Genomic DNA, 21950 nt, shown 5'->3' on the forward strand with positions numbered 1-21950 from the left:
ATTCCATGATTGTACCAAGTGTACAAAGCATGGCGGAGGTACTTCCAAGGTAACAGAAAGCATGCTTCTTCAACTTCTCAAAAAGCAAACTATGTTTAGACGCATGAAATAATGAAGTAGCTGTTAGGATTTCACAAAATAAATCTAAAAATGCCCAAAGGGAAGTAGAAGACATTGAAATGATGGCCCTGGAGAGTAGAGAGTAAGAAAAACAAAAAGCTGTCTGGGAATATCGGCCTACATTTATTTCATTTTCTTCATTCTGGAAGAGGCTTGGCTCACATAGTAGGGGGATCTGATGTGCTCCTGGAAGAGCACATTCCCTCAGTACAGAATGATGATAGGTAAGAGTCCATGTGCCAAAGCCAGACAGAGACCACACTCAGCATGTTAGGTTTCCCAAATCTTTATATTTGCGCAATGGTAATCTACCATACTTTAATTTTGGTTACCCTGCCACTTCCTCCAGGGCCAAGAGGTTTCCTGCATAGCAAAGAGCTATCTCTCTGGAAGGGTACTCCTTTCGCTCTTGATCAACTCAAAATAATAAGAGAAGACAAATTATAACTAAGGATACGGTATGGTGTTTTCTCCTCCAGCTGGAGGCCCCATTAGGATGTTGGCAGTTACCCGATCGTTTCTCTCTCAGAGAGTATGGGAAGTCCAAGGCTTTTCCTGCGTATCTGGAGAGCAGTGAGTCAACGTCATCCATGGTGAAGCCAATCTCCTGCCCAGCCAGCAGCTGGTGCAGTGTCTGCACAGCCACAGTGGCCCAATCCACTTTCATGTTCATGAGTAGCTGCTCCAGCATGAGGAGGGGGTTAGAGGACAAGTGGGAGTAGCTGGCCCGGTGTGGCTCAGGTAGGGTCAACAGAACCTGTTTGGAGTGTAGACCCATAGGTTACAGAAAACAATACACACATTTCAGAAGAAATCCAAGGTTCTTACTGGGAGGGAGAAGGGGATCAGGGACCAAAGGTAGATGACCAGCTACCAGTCTTTCAGGAAGCAAGGCTAAAGTCCTATTTCAATCTTCCAGGAGGCAAGCAACAAGTACTTCAGGTACCTTTTACCTAGATGAAAGGTTGGCTAACTTTCTCTGTAGGGGTCAGATGATTCCTATTTTAGGCTTTATGGCCATGAAGTCTCTGTAGCAACTACTCAGCTCTGCCAGTGTGGTGTGAAAATAGCCATAGGCCATATGTAAGTAAATGAGTGCACAAACTTATATTAAAAAAATATCTGGGAGCGCCTGGGTGGCTCAGGGGGTTAAAGCCTTTGCCTTCAGCTTGGGTTGTGACCCCAGGGTCGTGGGATCGAGCCCTGCATCGGCCTCTCTGCTCAGTGGGGAGACTGCTTCCTCCTCTCTCTCTGCCTGCTTCTCTGCCTACTTGTGATCTCTGTCTATCAAATAAATAAATAAACTCTCAAAAAAAAAAATCCGATTCACAAAAGCAGGCCGAGGACTGGATTTGCCCCACAGGAGGTACCTCCAGGTATAGCTGAACTCTACCTGATCCTGAAAGCCACTATTTTTACCATCTGAGGCTAATTAGAATGAGCAACATAAAGTAGTATTAGTAGGCTGCCTAAACCCAGCACCTCCAGTGTCCTGCAGGTAAATGATGTCTCTACACTCCTAGAGACTGTTATCACTAGGCTTGAAATATGTTCACTAGTTCTGCTCATTGCCAATTTTCAAGGATTCCCCCTATTTAGCTACAGTGCATCAAAAAACAGAAAAAGGGCATTTTCTTTAGGAACATTTTATGTAGTAGAACTCTTAACAAGTGGGCCGCTACTCATATTGACGGTTCTCCCAGCACTCATTCTATTTATGGGGCAAGTTCCATACTCATGGAGTGAAAGACATGACTGCCAATCAGAATCATCAGAACAGTGTCCAAGGGCCCTAATTCTCCCCAACCCCCCTTCTTCTCCAAATTACTTCTTCTAGCTTGTAATTTCTTCTGTTAGTGTCTCCAAGGTTACACATCAAAGGTAAGGACCTCATTACCTAGAGAATTAACTCTTTTTTCTTTAGCAAGATGAGGTTATTAAGCAGTAGTTTGATATCCTTCCTCAGAAACTCTTTGGAAGATAGCCAGGCCCTGTCCCAAGAGATTCAGTTTTTTTTTTTTTTTTAATTAACATATAATGTATTATTTGTTTCAGGGGTACAGGTCTGTGATTCATCAATCTTACATAATTCACAGCACTTACCATAGCACATTCCCTCCCCAATGTCCATGACCCAGCCACCCCATCGCCCCTACCTCCCTCCCCTCCAGCAACCCTCAGTTTGTTTCCTGTGATAAGAGATTCAGTTTTAATTGATCTGGGGTAAACGTTAACAATTTTTTTAAAACTCCAGGTGATTCTACTCTGTGGTCTGCATTAAGAACACTGATCTAGCAGATACCAGGGAAACCACGAAGGGAACTTAAGAGGGCCACTTAGAACTCACTTTGGAGACAAGGTGGTAAGAGAATGATAACTCCTAAGGGACACAGGAGTGGGCTGCTGGATAAAAGTTTTATATAGCATAGGCCAAGAATGGCAAGTGTCTAAGAGAAGAGCCACTGAAAGGTTAAGTTCTGAAGCAGGAGCTGGGCCAGCGGTCTTTCCCCAAGGCATGGCTTCCCTACTCCCCCATTCCTTCCTGACCTTGGATCCCATGTACAGTGCCTGGATCTCACGGTGTCGGACAGCAGTCAGTTCTCCGTAGAAGTGTGTGGTGAGGTAGCTGGCCAGGAAGTGAGAAGCGGCCAAGCTAGGGTGCTGGTCGAGGGATTGCTCTGTGACCTCAAGACACATTGTGGGATCAGGGATTCTTCGCAGGAGCTGTTGTAGAAGGGTAGAGGAGAAAGGTAAGGCTCATAAAGAACTCAGTCCAGCCTTATTTTATTTGGGAATGGAACATTTAGGTTTATTAATCTTGGACTAATCCCTTCTCTGCACTCTTTCTTTCACCACCCCTGCAGCTTCACAAATGATGACTGTGACCAGAGTTTAGCAGAATCCTGGACCCAGCTGACCATCTCGCATGAAAGACAGAGCTGGGCACCTTCCACTGAAGATGACTATGATCCTCTTGAGGCCAAGAAGGACTCCCGAAGGACATGAAGTGGCAGATCTGAGATTGCAAATGCTTTGTGTGGTATTTAGCATAAACAAAGCCTTCTGATTTGACTAACCTTTTTGTCTTATTCCAAAAGAAAAATGGCAAGAGATGGAAACTTACTTGCAGAGCCTTTTCATGATCTCCTCTTTCTAGAAGGTGGAGAAGATGCTTTTGATGTAGGCTGATTAAATGCTCTCTTGGAATAGGGTAGAGGCCGCCCCACTCCTCACACAGTCCATATTCCTGGAAGCAAATACACACGGTTTCAAACCCTTTGAATCACTGAGTTTGTCACGTCCAGCTTTTGACTGATTTCTCTCAGCAGTCTTGAATCTGCTGAAGCCCCAGGAAAGTTTGGTTAAGTGCTGATGGGACCTTTGCTCTGGGATTAAAGTGGGCTTGTAAACTCAAAGGACTAGAGTGGCAACGGGATTATGTAAATGATCAAAGTAGATTGCTGATTAATGGTATTACTTTTCTCTGAGATCTAACATAAAAAAGAAACAGCATGAAGTGACTGACACCTTGTGTTAGTCCTAGGGAGATATTAAGAAAGTGGGGAGGACTAAGACTGTCCAAAGGAGAAAGTGCTGAGTAATGAATAGAATTGTTCAATCAGTATATTGTACAATGAAACTACTATATCACTAAATGCCAATTATACTAGAATTAAAATAAAGAAAACAAAACACAAAGGAGAGAGTGCGTACTCAGCTCTGATTGTTGTCATGTGAATGTGCAAGCCCAGTGTTGCCAAACGTCAAAAAAAAAAATAACTTTTTTTAAATTAAAAAACTTTCTTATTTTAAAATGTTGGCAATGAAGTTAACATGAAAAAATAAAAACGTGGCAGACCAATACTGCATGGGTCAAACATACATGCTGGGCATTGGATTCTGTCCATGTCCCTGTTTGCTACTCCCCACCCCCAATCTGTGAACCTTGGATTAAAGTTTCAGAGAATGGAATTCCCAAGGCTTTGCCTGAGTATTTTAATATGGTGTCTCCTGGAATGACCTCCCCACAACTCTGACTGGGGCTACCTTGTTCAGGATGCTTCTTTGTTTCTCAGGCTACATCAGGTGCCCTGCCTGTGCTCCCACCACAGTCTGGGTTTACTCCTGTCAGTTGATATTTCGCAATCATCTAGGGATGTGTGTCACATCACCCCTCTTCCCAAAATGTGAGCTGTACAAGGTCAAGGACTAAGTTTAGTTATCTTTGTTTCACCATCATCTACTACAGTGGCAAACAAGAGATGGTCAATAAAGGTTTCTTCGATGTATGAACATCTCAATGAGTACATCCACATCTTGAACTATGGTATATGGGCTCATTAAAGAATAAATAAATTTCTATTTGGCACTCAAATGTTCAATAAACATATGAAAATATGCCATTTTCATATGTCATAATCAAGGTCATTAGTAATCATGGAAATGTAAATTCGAGCATGAGATACCATTCTACTGGCACAGAGGGTAAAGTTGGACAATACCATATCCTTATGGCATTTGGTAACAGGAACTGCAAGCGGTCTACTGAGCTGAAGAGCAATTTGTAATGTCTCAGTAAAGGTGAGGATGCTCACGCCCAGTGATTCAACAATTCCACCAGCAGATCTACATTCTGTACTCATCGTACGGAGCATAGGGTGATAGTACAAATGCATCCATTGCATTATTCTCTACACTTCTTTCTCTGCTGGTAAATTTTACACACACAAAAAGAAAAAAGAATGTGATGTAATTACAAAAAAATGTGGACATTGATACATGGAAAGGGGTCTATAGTCAGGTAGGGAGTTGCAACTCTGAGAAAGGGAAAAGGGAAATACCACTCAGGAAAACAGTACCTTTGCTTCTAGAATCATGTTCATGACAGTTGATGGGTCCTCAATGCAACAGTTCCTCAGGCTCTGCCAGTCACACCACACTGGGGTAGCCTGCAAACCTAGAATCTAAGGAAAAGATAAGAAGAGCTATTAAACCAGCTTCCCCCTCTATGAACATTGAAACTCATCGGAGTTTCCAGGGATGGGCCACCCTAGGTTTCTGTCCCAATGTCAAGCTGTCAGAACTTGCCAGGAGAGAGGAAGAATTAAAGCGAATGGAAAAATCAGCATAAATCTTATACTTGCTATGCAGCCAGACCACCGAAATCTATCTCCCTGGGCCTCTTGATCTTGAATATAACACACATCCTGAAATAATCTTTCATTTTCAAACTGTCACATCTGTGCAGCCTTTCAAAATGGCTCTTGACATTTAAAACAATCTTTAAAAAAGACACAATAGAGATTAAGATCTATAAGAACTCTTAAAAAACAAGGAACACATAACAGACATAAAACATGCACAAAACTCAAGTACACATATGATAGAGGCCTTGTGGACTGTTATTACTGTCCTTGTTTGATGCACACATATTTAAAATTACAAAAGGAAAATAACAGGAAAGAGAGATAAGGTCTCTCTTCGTTGTTCACCCAAGAACAGAACTCAGATGCAGGACAAAAGCCAGGCCCAGATTGTCTGTTTCTTAAAGTCCAGCATCACATGAGAAGAGGCTGGAGTTGGTAATACGGTGGGAAGCCTATTTCCTTCTTCTTGATGCTGGGAACCATACCTTCTGATACACCCGCAGCTCTGCTAGCTTTCTCTGTAGCTCACACTTCAGTCCATCTTGGACAGTTGTGTCCGAGATGCAGTACGCCAAGATCTCCAAGCACCACTCCAGGGGCCACCTGTCCACAAGCTGTAGGGTTAGCCGACTTCGCAGAGATGCGTCCTTCACAGGGAACAGGAACTGCCAACCTTCTTTGTCTACAAGACGAAAAGATGTCTAGAGGTAGCAAGCCTGGCACTGGAAGAGCTCAAGAGTCCAGGCTACTCCTTAAGAGAAGGGCTTTGTTCAATTTCATAAAACAGGAGCTTGGATCCTTAAGATCCTTCTGACCTTAATTAATTTTTATACTTAGAACCATTATATGAAAAGGAGAAATGCTATATGCCCTCATGTTTCTCTTTTTGCAAACTTAATCACAGTCATGAGACTTTCTGAAAAGAGAGAGAAAAGGAGACAGGAGAGGAAGAAAAAGGAAGAAAGGAAGAAGGCAGGAACGAAGGAAGAAGAGACGGAAGAACAGAGGAAGCTCTCCACGTTTCGTGATAGCACTGGGTCAGACTCAGACTGTAGGTGGAACTTTGAGTGTTCCCTGCAGTTTCTGCCCTGTGTCATACAGAACTCTCCAAAGTTATTTCAGGTAAACCAGTCTGACTCCCTCCATGCCCTCCGTCATAATTACTCAGTAGATCTTTCTCTCCTACACCCATTTCACAGATCTGAAAATAGACTCAAAACAATTAAGACTGCACAGTCAGTCACTGGATTTCTCCCCCTTCTCCTGGAGGGATTTTCTCCTTTTTGCAGGGAAGTCAAACCCCTGCCTGAGAAGCCATTTCCTATGGCATGCCCAACTCTTGTCCCCGCTCAGTGGAGTGTTACAGGTCATTGCTCTCAACTCCCTTAAAAGCTTTCATTTTGGGAGCTTTCTTTTTTTTTTTCCAGTGCAAAAAGGTGGTTTTATTAAAGCATGGGGACAGGGCCTGGCAGCAGAAAGAGATGCCTCATTGGGAGCTTTTAAAATAGGGGTAGTCGAACAGGCCCACAGTCTCTTTTGTTTTCTTTTTTTAAAGATTTTATTTTTAAGTAATCTCTACACCCAACATGGGGTTTAAACTCACAACCCCGAGGTCAAGAGTTGCACGCTCCACTGAGGGAGCCAACCAGGAGTCCCCAGTCTGTTTTATGTATAAAGTTGTGTTAGAATATATCCACACTCATTTGTTTACGTATTATCTCTGGCTGCTTTCATGTTCTATGGCAGAGTTGAGTAGTTGCAACCGAGACTGTATCATCTCCAAAGCCCTTTAGAAAAAAAGTTTGTTGGATCCTGTTTTAAAGTCAACATTTACCTGAATTCCAGCTTGGGCTTCTGGGGGTTAGGCTCAGATATCTGTACTTTATAGAATTTTCCAATGATTCTGATATGTAGTGCTGAGGATATTGGCTATGAGTGCCTGTCCTGAAGTTAGATGGAGGGTGCCTGGATGGTTCAGTCGGTTAAACAGCTGCCTTTGGCTCAGGATCCAGTCCCACATTGGGCTCCCCACTTTGACAGGAGCCTGCTTCTCCCTCTCCCTCTCCCTCTCCCTCTGCTCCTCCCTACCCCCTCTATCGCATGTGTGTGCTCTCTCAAATAAATAAGTTAGTAAGTAAGTAAATAAGTAAATAAATAAAGTTAGATGGAGTGGGGTTCTAAGCTCTGCTCCAGCATTTACTATCCTGGGCAAGTTTCCTATTCTCTGAGCCTCAGTTTCCTTTTACTATGATGAGATTATGGTGGCAGCTTTCTCCAGAGTTATTGGGATCAAATGCAATGACACATTCATTGAATGCTCAACATTATGAGCACCAGGGAAGGGGGAGGCCACAGCCTTCTGCTCACCACATGCCGCGGCACAGCTCAGGACTGCATCTTTTATGGTGCTCAAGTCGTCCAGGTCTTGCCCATACACTTCTGTGAGCTGAAGGGCTCGGAGCCAATCTCTGGCCACCAGGGCTTCCTCGAAGGTCTCTGTGAGCACTTGTAGGGCACTGGGAGAGTGTAGGCCCAGGAGGACGGTAGAGAGACTGGTCCGGCCACAGAGACTCGCTGCCAGGCTCTGCCCCTGCTCGGTGGACTGTCGTAGTGGCTCCCAGGCAGCCAGGAGGGAGGCCTTGAGCACAGGGAACTGTTCTAGGAGGTGCTCACACTCCTGAGCTACCTGCTCTGCACTCAGAGGCACCTCCCTGCGGCCACGAAACTCCTTCCACAACAAGCTGGGCTTGGTGAGCTTTGGTCCCTGGGAAGCCCCCAGACAGGCCACTGTGGCCAGCAGCTTTGAGCGGGACTTAATGAAGGCCAAGGCAGAGGACGTAAGGGCTGGGAGTGATGACTCCCCTGGGGAGGAGCGGGGCTTTCTCTCCACTGTGTAATTCCCAGTTGGCTTTGGTAAGCCCCGTGCAGAAAGTGGGAGGTCTTCTAGGCAGTGGGAGGTATGTAGCTGGACCAGGGCGCCCAGGTGGGTCAGAAGGGATGACGTCTGCTGGCTTTGCCGGGAAGAGCAAAGGGCAAGAGGCTCACAGCAGCAGTTCACGATGACTTTCGGCACACTCAGGCTGAGCCCCTCTTGGGCCAGAAGGGCTGCCAGCCTGGAAGGAGAGAAGCAGAGGAGGCACAGTGCATAGGTATATTACCCAAGTGCATAGGCATATTACCCAAGCTTGGAATTCGTTTGTTTATACAATCAAATGTAAATGTAGATTCTTTAATTGTTACACTTAACTCTCTTTTCTCCCCACACGAACGGCAGCCTATCAGACACACTGCTCTGCTCTTGATTTCTCACTTGATATTCTATCTGGGAGATCTGTCCACATCCCTCTACGGAGAGACCCCCTCATTCCTGTGTATATCCACATAGTACTCCATTATGGGTTGAGCCATAATTTAACTAGTCTTCTATTACCGAACAGTGGATTTTTCTTACCTGTTTCTATTACATATAAGGCTAGAACAAAATGACTTTGTATATATATAATTTTTCACGAGTCAGGAAAGCCACAGGGTAAATTCCCCCATGTGGATTGCTAAGTCAAAGGGTATACAAATTTGTTTTTTTAAATAAATATGGACAATCTGTCTTCCCACAGGGGCTGTACCAATTTATATCTCACCAGCAGTCTTTGAGAATGCTTGTTTTCCTATAGTGTACGAACTAATGAGTTATCCAATTTTTGGATTTTTGCTTATTCGTAAGTGAAGATTCATCCCTTAATTTTATGCTTGTAATATAAATGCTGGTAGAGGTGGTGAAACAGAAAGAAATGAGGCAGACTGAAATTGAATTTTAATGTAGCAAGAGTAAACAAAAATTAAGGGAAAAATCTGAAAGAAATACCTACTCTCTGTACTGAACTCAAGCACAACCCCACTGAGCTCTGGCATTCCTTAATGAAACAAAAACAGTTTTAAGAAGGCCCATCCGTGCTTGAGTCCCACAGAGTAGCTCCTACCTGTCTGGGGGAACTTGTCGCTCAAGTAGGAGGTGTGACACAAGTTGGGAAGAGCTCTGTTGCAGGAGAACAAATGGATTTCCCACCTTGACCTCCACGTGATCTGCAAAGGTAAAGTGACTTTTGTTTTCACCACTGACCAGAACAGCTCAGAGCCCTCTTCCCCAGAATTAATAAAAAAAGGGTAATGTCAAAATGAAGACTACATTGAGGTACCTGAGTGGCTCAGTTGGTTAACTGTGTGCCTTGGCTCAGGTCATGATCTCAGGGTCCTGGAATGGAGCCCTGAGTCTAGGTAGGGAGCCTCCTTCTCCCTCTCCCCGCAGTCCCTGCTCACGCTCTCTCTCCCTCACTCAGAAATTTAAAAAAAACTTTTTTCTCAAATTAAAAAAAAAATCCTTAGGGGAAAAAAAAAGACGACACTGAGAGCCCTTCTGTTGATATTTTCTATGTAAAGCACATTCTCGACAGGACCCTGACTGCAAGTTTACAACTTATTATGCTCTAAAGACTTCCAACCACAGCACAGACTTTAGTAGGTAGGTCTAGACACGAACAGCTCATCCTGCTCTCTTCACCATGATTAAAGTGCACGCAATACTCGCTCTGTGGAATCAGGTAAGAACCTGGCCCTCATATCAGAGCTTGATCCTCTCCGGGCCCTCAAATCCACGATGGTCTGAGAGAGGTATTTTTGTCATTAACGCAATCAGAGTTTACTGAGTACTCCCATGTGCTATACAGTTGTACTGGGCAGTGGGGAGACAAGGATGAATAAAACACACAGATAAGTAATAGAGGATACTATAAATCTAGTGCTCATGGCTACTGCTGTACCCACAACTTTTCTCTCTCTCTCTCTCTTTTTTTAAGAGAAGGGGCAGGGGCGAGCAGAGGGAGAGAGAGCATCTCAAGCAGGATCCATGCCCAGTGTGAAGCCCATTGCAGGGCTCGATCTCACAATGCTCAGATCGTGACCTGAGCTGAAACCAAGAGCCAGATACCCAACCGAGTCACACAGGCGCCCCAGTACCCAGAACCTCTTTTGTTGTGCACCCTTCCTCTTCCCAGCTCTAAACACTGGGCCAGTCATGACTCCATCGCCTCTCTCTTGCAACTCACCAGGCTCAGAGCTCAAGCTCCGAAGGAGAACTGCAGCCATGGTGCTGCAGTAACTGAAAAAGGTGCCCATGTAGTCGGTCTGCCTGCTGCCTGCTGGGGTGTGCTTGCCCAAGTTCTTCTGGAGGAGCTGAGTCTGGATGTGCACAGGGTGGGCCTCGGCCTCCGGAGCTTTCTGGGATGCCTGCTCCACCAGGGAGGACAGTGGAGTACTCCTGGGCTCTGGAAGTAGTTATGACAGGAGAAGGGATGGAAGTGTTAGTCTGTGCTTCCGGCTCTGATCAACGGGGCCTCTGTTAGCTTAAGTGCTACACTTATACGGTAGCTATAAAATCCGACACTGGTTGCCTGTATGAGTGATTCTCAGCCAGGAAGAGCTTTGAGTATAGAAAAATCAGGGTGGAGAGTCCCGTTTTCACCCCAGTGTCTTTGGGGTGGAATGGCTCTGTGGAGAGCACGGTAATCTTTTAGCGAAGGTTGATCAATATTTACTAAGTACATTCCGGGTGTATTTCTCATTAAAAGTCAGGAAGATGTATCAGCTAATGAAGCATGAAGCATCTCTTCACTTCAGTGGGGGAGAAACAGGTGGAGTTAGCAGTGAGGCATGCCCTGATGAATGAGGGGGCCGCAAGAGCCCAGTCCTGGAGTGCTCAGCCTCTGCTCTAAAGTGCTCCTTCACTCCCCGCTCTTTCCTCTCCCTCGGTCAGCCCTCATCTGCTGCCACGCAGTCGGGCCCATACCTGGCAGCTGTAGTGCCTCTCTCAGGGACTGGAGGACCTGATCCAGCTGCTGCGAGAGGGCGGCACGGCTGGCCACACAGTCCTCGGTGAGGCTGGGCCAGCACAGCTGAAGCAGCTCAGCCACGCTGCACCGAGGAGGGCCTGCTCCTTTTTCTTCTACACTCTCTGTGGGAAGCAAATGAGAAGAATGAACTCTGATGCAGACCTAATGTTCCATGCCTAGGAATCAAGAGAAAAAGGGAGAAATGCAGCTCACCTGGTTTAGTTTGTCCGGCTGACGTAAGTGGGTAATTGAGGATCTTACTGATTTGCTGAAGAACGACTGGAAAACCTCGAATGCCATCAGCATTGAGAACCACGTGGTCTAGCCGGCGACCTGGAAACGGATCGAAGGAAGAGGGAATGCAGGACAAAATCAGGCACTTTCAAAGATTGATACTCTTTCCTGTATTTACTTACAAAAATTTTATCTTCTCCAGTGTTAGGGAGGAAATATATGCTGTGCCGTTGGGTGACAACCAGCTTACCTGGCTTATTCCATGCCTGAGGTTCCAGAGCGACCTCCAGCATGATGCTTCCACTGTCAACAGCAGTAGACCCAGCATCTCGGGCACTCCGCTGGAACTGCTGTCCCAAGCCAATCACTTCTTGTGAATTTGCCTTGGTCGTGTCCTCAGCTGAGAACCTGAGCTGGGATCGTATCTGTCTTCTCTCTTTGCTTAAAGTGGTATCTTGACACCCTGACTAGACTACGAACAACTCTATGGACAAAGATTATTCCTTATATCTCTCTTGTACCCCCTACACTTCAGATAATCTGGAAATATAGTAGGTACTAAGTTAATTCCTAACTGACTGACATGAAACCGTCTCAGCTATTAACATTCTGAGTAATACCTCCTTTCATTTTCAAGTATGAGTACTAGGTGAGAGGGAGGGAAATTGTGTGATAAAAACAGCATTGCACATGCTACAGTAGACCTTCTTAGAAGGACAATGTGAACATTAAAGGACATTTTAACCAACAGCTCAGAAGCGATCTGCAGGGGTGTGTAGAAAAGAGGTACCACAGCAGGCCTACGATCACTATCCTTTGAAAATCTTGTTTGCAAACTTGCCATTGGTTGGCAGCTGCAAACGTGACTGGTAAATGATTTCTGACATGGATATAAAACGAGCCATAGAACACCTGCTTTCCTTTTGAGCGTCTAGAATTTTGGTACATGCAGGGCAGAGATGGCGCCCCATAAAAGCCTTGGGCGTTGAGTCTGTTATGAGCACCCTCGTACACACTTGTCACAACTACCGCTGGAGGAATTAAGCACAGCCTGTGTGACTCCATAGGGAGAAGACCCTGGGAAGCTGTGCCTGGTTTCCTTCTAGATTTTATCCCATGAGCCTGTTTCCTTTGCTGATTTTGCTACATATCTTTTTGCTGAAATAAATTTCAGCCATGAGTATGACTATATGCTGAGTTCTATAACTTCTAATGAATCACTGAGCCTAGGACTGGCTATCCTGTCATGAACTAGTCACCGTTCTCTTCATATTACTGACAGAGGGGTGCTGTTTCCAATGTTTGGTGTGTGTATCAAGGATGTGTGGAATGGAACTTTGCCTAATCCTTTCTTCATACTCTTCTACCTTCACATACTGGATTCCTCCAAGAATTCCATATACACATTCTGGGACATTATTAACTTCAAGATACAATCCTCCCTCTAGCTGTGATCCATGAACGATTCCCTTACGCTGCATTTACAAATTCAAGACTGTTCGGGGTTTTAGGTTACGTGGGGTTCATTCTGGCAGGGGCATGCAGTCTAAAGGCACAATTTCCATTTATACAATTTTTTTAAAAGATTTTATTTATTTATTTGACAGAGAGAGATCAATTACAAGTAGACAGAGAGGGAAGGAGAAGCAGACTCCCCGCTGAGCAGAGAGCCTGATGCGGGGCTCGACCCCAGGACCCCGAGATCACGACCTGAGCCAAAGGCAGAGGCCCAACCCACTGAGCTACCAAGGCGCCCCTCCATTTATACAATTTTCAAATATATATTTTGTCCTTGAATTTATCTAAAATTTCCCTAAATGAGTGCAGATTGCCAAGTCTATTAAAAAGATAAGTGTCTCAGACTATATTTAAACCACCAGACTGGACATGAGGAAATTAACTAATACTCCTTTCTCCCTGTCCCCTCCTTCCCCAGTCAGTATTTTCTTCTTATACAGTTTATCAAGCATCTCAGAAACCCATCCCTGCCTTGGAGAATAAGGAATAAAGCTGAAGGAGCACACTCACCCCGGCTCTCAAGGCTAATGTTTAGACGTCGTTCAGCTGTTTCCAAGAGCTGCTTGCAGGTTTTCCACAGCTGGCACTGAGAGCAAGCGAGGTCAAATGCAGCCATGGCAGGGGGACTGAGGTCTTCCAGAACCTCTCTCAGGGGAGCAGTGAGCTCCACCAGGGAATTGCTTATCCAGAAATCCTCCTGGAGAGTGGGGATGGGTTCTCCAGACGTGCTGAGTAACTTGTCAGTCACATCAGAGATGGAGTAAAATACCATCCCTGGACACCCAGAAGTGGAATAAAAAGCAAGAGGTTAACATGATTCTCCTACTTTCATTTTGAAAAATAGTTACTTAAAAAAAAAAAAAAAGAAGTTTGAGATCTTGCCGCACAAGATTATCTTCTGTACGTATTAGCACCATCATTACAGCCTGCTCCTATGGCTTCAAAACAATGTTATGAAAAGGCAGACCCAGAGAAACTCAAAATGGTCAAGATGATTGGGGGCTTCTTCCTAATGGGATCTAAAGGTAGGCTGGGAAAGAACGAGGTGTATTTGTGTGTGCTAATCAGAAAGAATCTCTGAAACACATTGCTAAAAAACCCAGGTAGAAAATAGGACTTATTGTTAAGAATGCATTTATATTACAAACAAAAAAGATATGCAGATATTCTTTTGAAGAGGTACAGTGAATTTCTGGGAGAATGCAGAAGGAGCAATGTGTGATGGTACTTGATTTGCGGAGCCTGGATGAGTAAGAGATGTGGAAATGTGGGATTCCACTTTCAAAAAATTGTGAAAGACGGGCTTTTGCAGTGCCGTCCACGTTGGGCACTAACACCTGTGAATCCTATGCCATCAGTGTTATACACAACTTCACTTTAAAGAAAAGTGAAGTGATATGTTTTATCCCGGAATAACTACATAGGAAGGAAATATACTCCCAACCATTTCCCAAAGTCCAAGCCGGTGGCCATCAGAACACATGAGGGAAATAGCATTCATACCCTCCAGTTTAAACCCCATAGGACAAGCTTAATGGAACAGCTCAAGTGGCAGGGATGGGACCACCAGGGTCAGGGAAGTTGGGCCACAGCTAGAAATGGACTCTATTTTTCAGGTGCTGTGCCTACCTGCACGAGGAACCTATGATTTGCATGGCTGTTCCCTCACCCCACCTCCCCCACACCTGCTGCTGCAGCATTGCCAATGGCCTGTAGTGTGGAGCGGCCGCTGCCTGTTCTTCGAATGGTGCTGCTACCACCATCAGAATTCTGGTTTTCAATCTTGTGCTCTACCCGGGACAGCTCCTGGATCACCTCCTGGTAGCGCTCCATGAACATCAGCTCCCCTGAGCTGGGGGAGGACTTCAGGTTGAACATGAACACCACCTGTCAGAGGAAGAGGAGGAGTGGGGGTTGTGCTGGGTCCGCTGAGTTAGGGGATCTAGAGATAGGAGATCTTGCCTAGCATTAGAGTATGGCTCTGAGACATCTGCTTTGGAGGCTTGTGAGAGCACCTAATATTAGGAGAATAGATCAAATACAGAAATTATTCATAAAAGTCAGCAAGAAAGCCTCTATGGCCCCCACAGAAAATAGGCAAAAGACGTAATTAATTTCTAAGAAAAAATGCATATGAGTAATTACATATGACTAATACATAGATGAAAAATGTTTTCCCTTACTAGTAATCCAGGGAATTTAAGTTAACATTAATACCATTCTGCATCTATCACAATGACAAAGTAAAAATAAACTGGTAGGATGAACTGTCACAATCTTTTTTTGAAAAGCAATTTGACAATCTATAAAGCTTAAAAAATGTTCTTATTCTTTGACTTAGTAATTTTTATGGGAAACTCTCTTAAGGAAGTAATTCAAAAGACTTAATGCTCAAAGGCGATAATCTACAAGTTGAAAAGAACTGAATGTTGAGTAGTAGGGGAATGGTTAAATGCACCTACTTCATCAGACAACCATGAGGTCACTAAAACCAATACAAGGTAAATGCAAAAAAGGTCCTAAATAAAGTTATAGATTCAACTTAATTTTGCCTATATAGAAATCATTCATAACTTCGAAAAGTATTGGCAAAAATATACTTTACCTTTAATATCGGTTGCTCTGGATAATAGGGTTAATACTTGCTAATTTTTTTTGTATTTTCTTGTAATATGCATGACTTATTCTATAACCAGGTTAAGGGATTTTTATTTAAAAAAAAAAAAAGATCAAGGTCCCAGGAAAGGAAGAGGAGGCAAGGACTTTTAGGAATAAAGCCTTGGCGTGGGTGGGGTCGGGGGGGAGGAGGGTCCCAGCTACATTCCTCTCTGAATTTGGTTGTAAAAAGGTTGGCAAGGGTCCTGTTCTCCCACAGAGGGTCAGAATTATTATCATTTAAGTCTGGGATCTAAAATGATTAGAGGACGTTGAACAAAGATTCTTCCACCACCTAGATTTCTCCATTTATTTCTCAACAACTGAACGCAAATGAAAGAAAAATTCTGACCTATTTGTTAAGGGATCAGCTCAAATGTAATAAAAATACCAAGAGAGTTTTAAAAACCAGAAGAGTAGGTTTTTAAGCCATTAAATTTAAGCAATTTTTAGTAGAGGATTCTTGTATCTCTTACAGCTTGTACATAAACCTCAACATTTCCATGAGGTAGGACAAGCAGATATTATACTTAACTCCAATTTTCAAATAAGGATATGCAATTTCTGAGAGTGTAAGAGTCTTTCTGACTTCTACTCTTTGTGCTTTTTCCTATAGAACATGATGAACATTCTAGTTTGGTAGTCCCCTATACTTGTATAGAATTAGCATTTTAGTTATTATTAAAAATTGTCTAGGGGCGCCTGGGTGGCTCAGTGGGTTAAGCCGCTGCCTTCAGCTCAGGTCATGATCCCAGGGTCCTGGGATCGAGCCCCGCATCCGGCTCTCTGCTCAGTGGAGAGCCTGCTTCCATTCCTCTCTCTCTGCCTGCCTCTCTGCCTGCTAGTGATCTCTGTCAAATAAATAAATAAAATCTCCAAAAGAAAAAAAAAAGAAACGATTCAATAGCTTAAATCTCCAGGATGAATCTTGAAATTCACAATGCTGAAGACTGGGCCTTGAACATGGAAACTGCCCCCTGTTGCTCCTGCTGGCTTTGGTCTGTCAGGTGCTCCTGAGGCTCTGATTGCACATGCGCTTAGCTTTACTTGAGGCCCAGCGGGGCCCAGACAGCCATGGGCTGCCTTAGTTTTCCTTCCTAGGACAAGGTATGGCCCGGGCAGCTAACACCCGCTACACGGGTGCTCCCCTTACCTGGTGGGCTTCGGCAAAGTTCCCCCGGAGGATGCAGGATGCTAGTAGTGACTCGGGTGGGGAGAACATCATGGGGATGAATGAACTTTGAGACTGGGACTGCAACCGGCCATCCAGTTCATTCCTTCCAGACACAGCATTCAGACTTCCCTCTGTTGGCACACAAGAATGTGGGGGCCAGGGAAGCATCAGAAACAGGAAAAACTCGACTACTGGCACCTCCCACTAAACTCTTATCTTCAAGGTCCTTCTCTAAAAGTTCTCTAAGTGGGGCTTAATTCTTCCTCAGTTGAAGAGCAAACCTATGCTAGTATCTTTCAATACAAGACTTAAGTACCATTTTTGGGTTATTCAGCTGTTCTCTTTGCTGATAGGTGACTCCATGATGGTGAGACAGCCCTTCCCCCTTTCCTTGCTGAAATCTGCTTGGCCATCTACAGAACCAACCTTTTTTTTCCTTCAAATTGACATATAACATTGTAATCGTTTTAGGTGAACAACAAAATGGTTTATGTATATATTACGAAATGGTCAACCCATTAAGTTTAGTTAACATCCATCATTCATCACACGTAGTTACAAACTTTTTTTCCTTGTAATAGAATTTTTAAGATCTATTCTCTTAGCCACTTTCAAATATACAACAGAGTTGTGTTAACTATAGTTACCACACTGTGTATTATAGCCCCAGGACTTATTTATAACTGGAAGTTTATTCTCTTAGAACGAACCTTCTTGAACACAGGCATAAACTGTTCAGTCCAGGATTTTATACTGTGGTGTAGGGCAACTCTCTATTGGGGCAAAGCTGCTTAAAGTTGGTAAATGGCTGGAACCCCCATACCTGAAGTACTTGTGCTCAGCTCACTACTTGTACTTTCCAGGGATGGATTGGTACTTCTGTCCCGACCATCTAAAGGTATTAGGAAGAAAAGAGAGAATCAACCCTCAACTCCTTACAGTGCACAAGCTGGGGAGGGAAGAGGTAGTGGTGGTGCTGAAGGGGTAGTGGCAGAGGGAGAGGGAGAGGGAGAGAGAGACTCTGAAGCAGGCTCCAGGCCAAGCACGGAGCCTGACTTGGGGCTCAACCTCAGGACCCTGAGATCATGACCTGAGCTGAAATCAAAATTCGGATGCTTAACTGACTGAGCCACCCAGGTATCCTGGTCCACCTCCTTTAAAGGCAATTTGGTAATATCCATGTATCTTTGACCTTGCTATTCTACTGCTAGGGACTTATTCTGTAGCTATATTCACACAGACCCATATGTATGTATGTATGCACAAACATATATGTATAAGGTTGTTTACTATAGCCTTGTTAATAATAGTAAAAAACAGAAACAATTTAAATGTGCACAAAAGGGTATACATAGCAGTGAAGTGCTAAGCAGGCCTTAAATTACAAGGAGAAAAAAGTAAGTTCTCAAAATGTAGCATGACACATCTGTTGTATATATAAAAGAATATAAGTGAGAAAAGAAAAGCACAGTTCCCAGTATGTACAGTAAATACAGTATGATGCATCTGTATGCATAAAATCCGACATAATGGTTATATGTCACGAAAATTTCTGGAAAGAAACTATTAGCAAGGTTACCTTAGGGGAGTGGGACTGGGATAATCTTAGATCCCTTATTCTTTGTTTGGACCATGTGTTTTATTTTAAAGAATCTCTAGACAAGTGGGAGCACAGCACTTGGCCTGGCATTGGAATGAGGACTGGGGAGAACTCTTCAGAAGCTTACCTGGCCGGCTCCTTCTGGTCCGACGCCCCCGGCGGAGACTTGGATGCCCCGTGGCCATGGGCCGGTATCTTCGGGAAGGCTGCTCCTCTGAAATGGCAAACTCTGGGTCATACGGGAGTGTTCAGTTTTGATTTGACCCACCTCCTGGGAGGACAGGTAGGGGGAGATCTGGATCTTGGAGCCATCCAAGAGACGGGTTGTTATGGTGATAATGCCCTGAGTTAAGGTGTGGCTCCCATGTAACAATTCGCTCTCTCCCACATTCCTGGGATTTTTTTCCCCTCCTCACTTTTGGGACCCACCGGCTCTCTTGTCTCCTCTCACCTGAGCTCTGGTTGCTTGTTACCACCTTGTATCTCCACTGGGCCTCTGAGAGAACCTTGGAAAACCGCTGCAGGCGGCTCTGCAGGCCATCTCTGCTTCCCGAGCAGCTCTGGCCTTCTAGCAACTTTAGCTTCTCAGGGGGACTGTGGCTGCTGAGTTTATCCAGCTGCTCCTGAAGAAGCCTGAGGAAGGCCCCTATTGCAAATTCATCAGCCAGGAATCCGCTGATACCACTAGTAAAGTGCTTTAGGTCCAAAAAGCTGTGTCCCTGGGGCCCTGGGGAACTGTCTTTTGGCTCTGTCTTTGGACAGCTTGGGACTGTATTAGCAAGGCTCCTGGGGACTCCCTGGCAACCCCGTTCTGACTTCCTCTCGGGTTGTGCTGTGTGCTGAGGGCTCTCTGATGGTGACCTCAAATCCAACAGGCCTTTCCCCTCAATGTCATCATCCTCAGCATAGTCCTCGGGTAGGTGAGGCTCTGGGTGAAGCTCGGCAGAGGTGATGAGGAGCAATGAGAAGATGTTTTCTAGAAGTTCCAGGCACAAGGAGTCGGGAATACTGCACAGATACTGTTGACATCTGGCTAGGTATGTTGAGAAGAGATCTGAAGCACCTAGAGAAGCACGTATAAGAGAAGAGGTCAGAGAAAGAGAAGAGAGAAAATGTAAACATTAGAAATACTACTTGGCAGGGGAGCCTGGGTGGCTCAGTGGATTGGAGCCTCTGCCTTCAGCTCGGGTTGTGATCCCAGGGTCCTGGGATTGAGCCCCGCATTGGGCTCTCTGCTCAGCGGGGAGCCTGCTTCCCCCTCTCTCTGCCTGCCTCTCTGCCTACTTGTGATCTGTCAAATAAATAAATAAAATCTTAAAAAAAAATACTATTTGGCAGACTATAAAAAAAAAAGTTGTGAGAATATTTGAGTCTTACGGAGGGCACATGAGGTAATGAGCACTGGGTGCTATATAAGACTGATGAATCATTCTGAAACCAATACATTATACGTCAATTAACTGAATTTAAATTAAAAAAAAGAGAAAAAATTTTTAAAAAAGTTTAAAAAACAAAACAGCAAAAAAATATTATTCCTCATCTCTGACAAGCACTTTGTATTTCAGTTCCTGGAAAGAAGGCAGCACGGAGATGCCTTATTCCTCAATTCTATTTTCATTCACTGTTACACTAAAGGGGATCATGAGCTATCTAGATCTTTCAAGAAATACTCACTAGTCAGAAATGACCATGCTCACTGGTGAAGGTCTATTCCAAAGCCACACGGAAGATAACTGACTCCTGGTCACAGATGGCAAGTTAAGGAATTACAAATTATTAAGAAAAAAGGAAGAGGGGGCACCTGGATGGCTCAGTCAGTTAAATGTCTGCCTTCATCTCAGGTAATGGTCCCGGGGTCCTGAGATCGAACCCCACATTAACTCTCTGCTCAGAGGAGAGCCTGCTTCTCTCTCCCTCTACCTGCCACTTTGCCTGCTTGTGTGCGTGCGTTCTCTCTCTCAAATAAATAAATAAAATCTTAAAAAAAAAAAGAACAAAGAAAGAGGATAAAACATGAGGTTCTTTCATAATGGAGGTTGTAACCCAGAACACTGACTTAAAGACCCACCTTAAAAAAAAAAAGAACAGAAAAATAATTGAGAGGGTGCTCCATTTGGAAAGGTTAAGTATTGTTTCTTAAAACTTAGTCTGTATATCTCTTACACAAACATAGTCTGTATATCTCTTACACAAACCCACAAATTATATACCTAAGTGTAAAAAGGAGTGTGATGTGAAATGCTATTTTTCACTGTGGGTTGTAGTAAAAAAAAAAAAAAAAAAAAGCATTTGGAAAATACTGCACTAAGTGATCAGACTCCTGTTAGAACTTAGGTAATGTCTCCTCCACGTCCTTCTGGTTCATGGAGGCTGACAAATGGATGAAATTATTCCTGGCCTTAAAAAACCAAGGCCACCTCCCAATCCCATGAAGAACTCTCTGGGAAAGGCTGTTGCCAGCTTATGTCAGGGATGCGATGACAGGGAGAGAAGACTGTACCTGGGGAGGAGAGAGAATCATTTTCTGGCTCCGCAGCCATGGCCTGGTCCTCTGAAGGACTGTCTCTGCATTCCCGGCACTGGGAGTGCTGGTGCGAGTTCACACAGAGGGCATAGATGGCATACTTCATGGCACAGAAGCTCTGGTAGAGTGTCAGGTTCGGACACTGGCTCAGGTGCTCAGAGACTGGGGTTCCAGCTGAATCTGAACGGTAGAGAAATGGGCAGAACTTCAGAGTCGGGTCTCTCCCGTGCAGGACGGCTGAGGCAAAGACACACTGCTCTTCTGACTCAGATTTCTCACCCTTTTTCCTTGCTGTCAGTTTGACCCGTGCTCCGTCTGGACCCTTTCTTCCACTCAACATCAACATGCAGCCCCTCTGTTTCTTTTTCCCACCTGCCTCCGTTCTACATGGCTGTTCACTACAGCCCTCATGGCTATTTAACAAGTCTCTGCCTCATATTTCTTAAAATATCCGTTTTCCTTTTTTAAGAAAATTACAATGTCAAGTTAATATTTAGTCTACCTGTGCCACATTATGTAGGAGATAAGGTTTAATATGCATTTAGACTTTAACAAAGTTGCCTTTGTTAGAAATATTTGTTAGAAACAAATATTTAATGTTTAAGAAAGCACTGAAGCAAGGGAAAAAACACAAACTCAGTTGAAATGCCTTGTACTTGTTTAATAATTTTTCATTAAAAAAAATTTTTTTTTTGATTATCAGGAGAACGGGGGGCACCATAATTTTTAAACGTCTCTAACATTTTAATCTGACCCTAATTCCTTCCATAGGAAAATATAACCTGCTTAAGCCATCTATATGCTGCCATTAAGAGACTCACTTCAGACCTAAAGACACCTTCAGATTGAAAATGAAGAGATGGAAAAAAAAAAAAGAAAAAGAAAATGAAGAGATGGAAAATGAAGAGATGGAAAAACATTTACCTTCCAAACAAAAGTGAAAATAAAGCTGAGGTAGCAATATTTATATCTGATGAAATAGACTTTAAAACAAAGACTGTAATTAAAGAGACAAAAGAAGGGCATTGCATAATGATACAGGGAACAACCCAAGAAGATTATATAATAATTGTAAATATTTATGCACCCACAACAG

The 21950-nt window shown here is 44.0% G+C and overlaps 1 protein-coding gene across 1 annotated transcript in view; it reads right to left on the reverse strand.

Moving 5' to 3' along the window:
- Nucleotides 1–21950, reverse strand: part of ZFYVE26 (zinc finger FYVE-type containing 26) — a 62409-nt gene that overhangs the window by 25641 nt on the left and 14818 nt on the right. Inside the window, exons 10-26 of the mRNA XM_046008614.1 lie at nucleotides 20831–21034; nucleotides 18782–19393; nucleotides 18458–18544; nucleotides 17554–17622; nucleotides 16710–16861; nucleotides 14587–14788; nucleotides 13412–13675; nucleotides 11363–11482; nucleotides 11107–11271; nucleotides 10367–10585; nucleotides 9245–9347; nucleotides 7635–8380; nucleotides 5753–5949; nucleotides 4980–5084; nucleotides 3245–3367; nucleotides 2668–2844; nucleotides 631–877 (exon numbers count right to left, since the gene is read on the reverse strand). Of these exons, the coding sequence (XP_045864570.1) occupies nucleotides 631–877; nucleotides 2668–2844; nucleotides 3245–3367; nucleotides 4980–5084; nucleotides 5753–5949; nucleotides 7635–8380; nucleotides 9245–9347; nucleotides 10367–10585; nucleotides 11107–11271; nucleotides 11363–11482; nucleotides 13412–13675; nucleotides 14587–14788; nucleotides 16710–16861; nucleotides 17554–17622; nucleotides 18458–18544; nucleotides 18782–19393; nucleotides 20831–21034 (3792 nt within the window). The remainder of the gene's footprint in view (nucleotides 1–630; nucleotides 878–2667; nucleotides 2845–3244; nucleotides 3368–4979; nucleotides 5085–5752; nucleotides 5950–7634; nucleotides 8381–9244; nucleotides 9348–10366; nucleotides 10586–11106; nucleotides 11272–11362; nucleotides 11483–13411; nucleotides 13676–14586; nucleotides 14789–16709; nucleotides 16862–17553; nucleotides 17623–18457; nucleotides 18545–18781; nucleotides 19394–20830; nucleotides 21035–21950) is intronic.

Source organism: Meles meles, chromosome 6 (genome assembly GCF_922984935.1).
Source record: "Meles meles chromosome 6, mMelMel3.1 paternal haplotype, whole genome shotgun sequence".
Taxonomy (NCBI): domain Eukaryota; kingdom Metazoa; phylum Chordata; class Mammalia; order Carnivora; family Mustelidae; genus Meles; species Meles meles.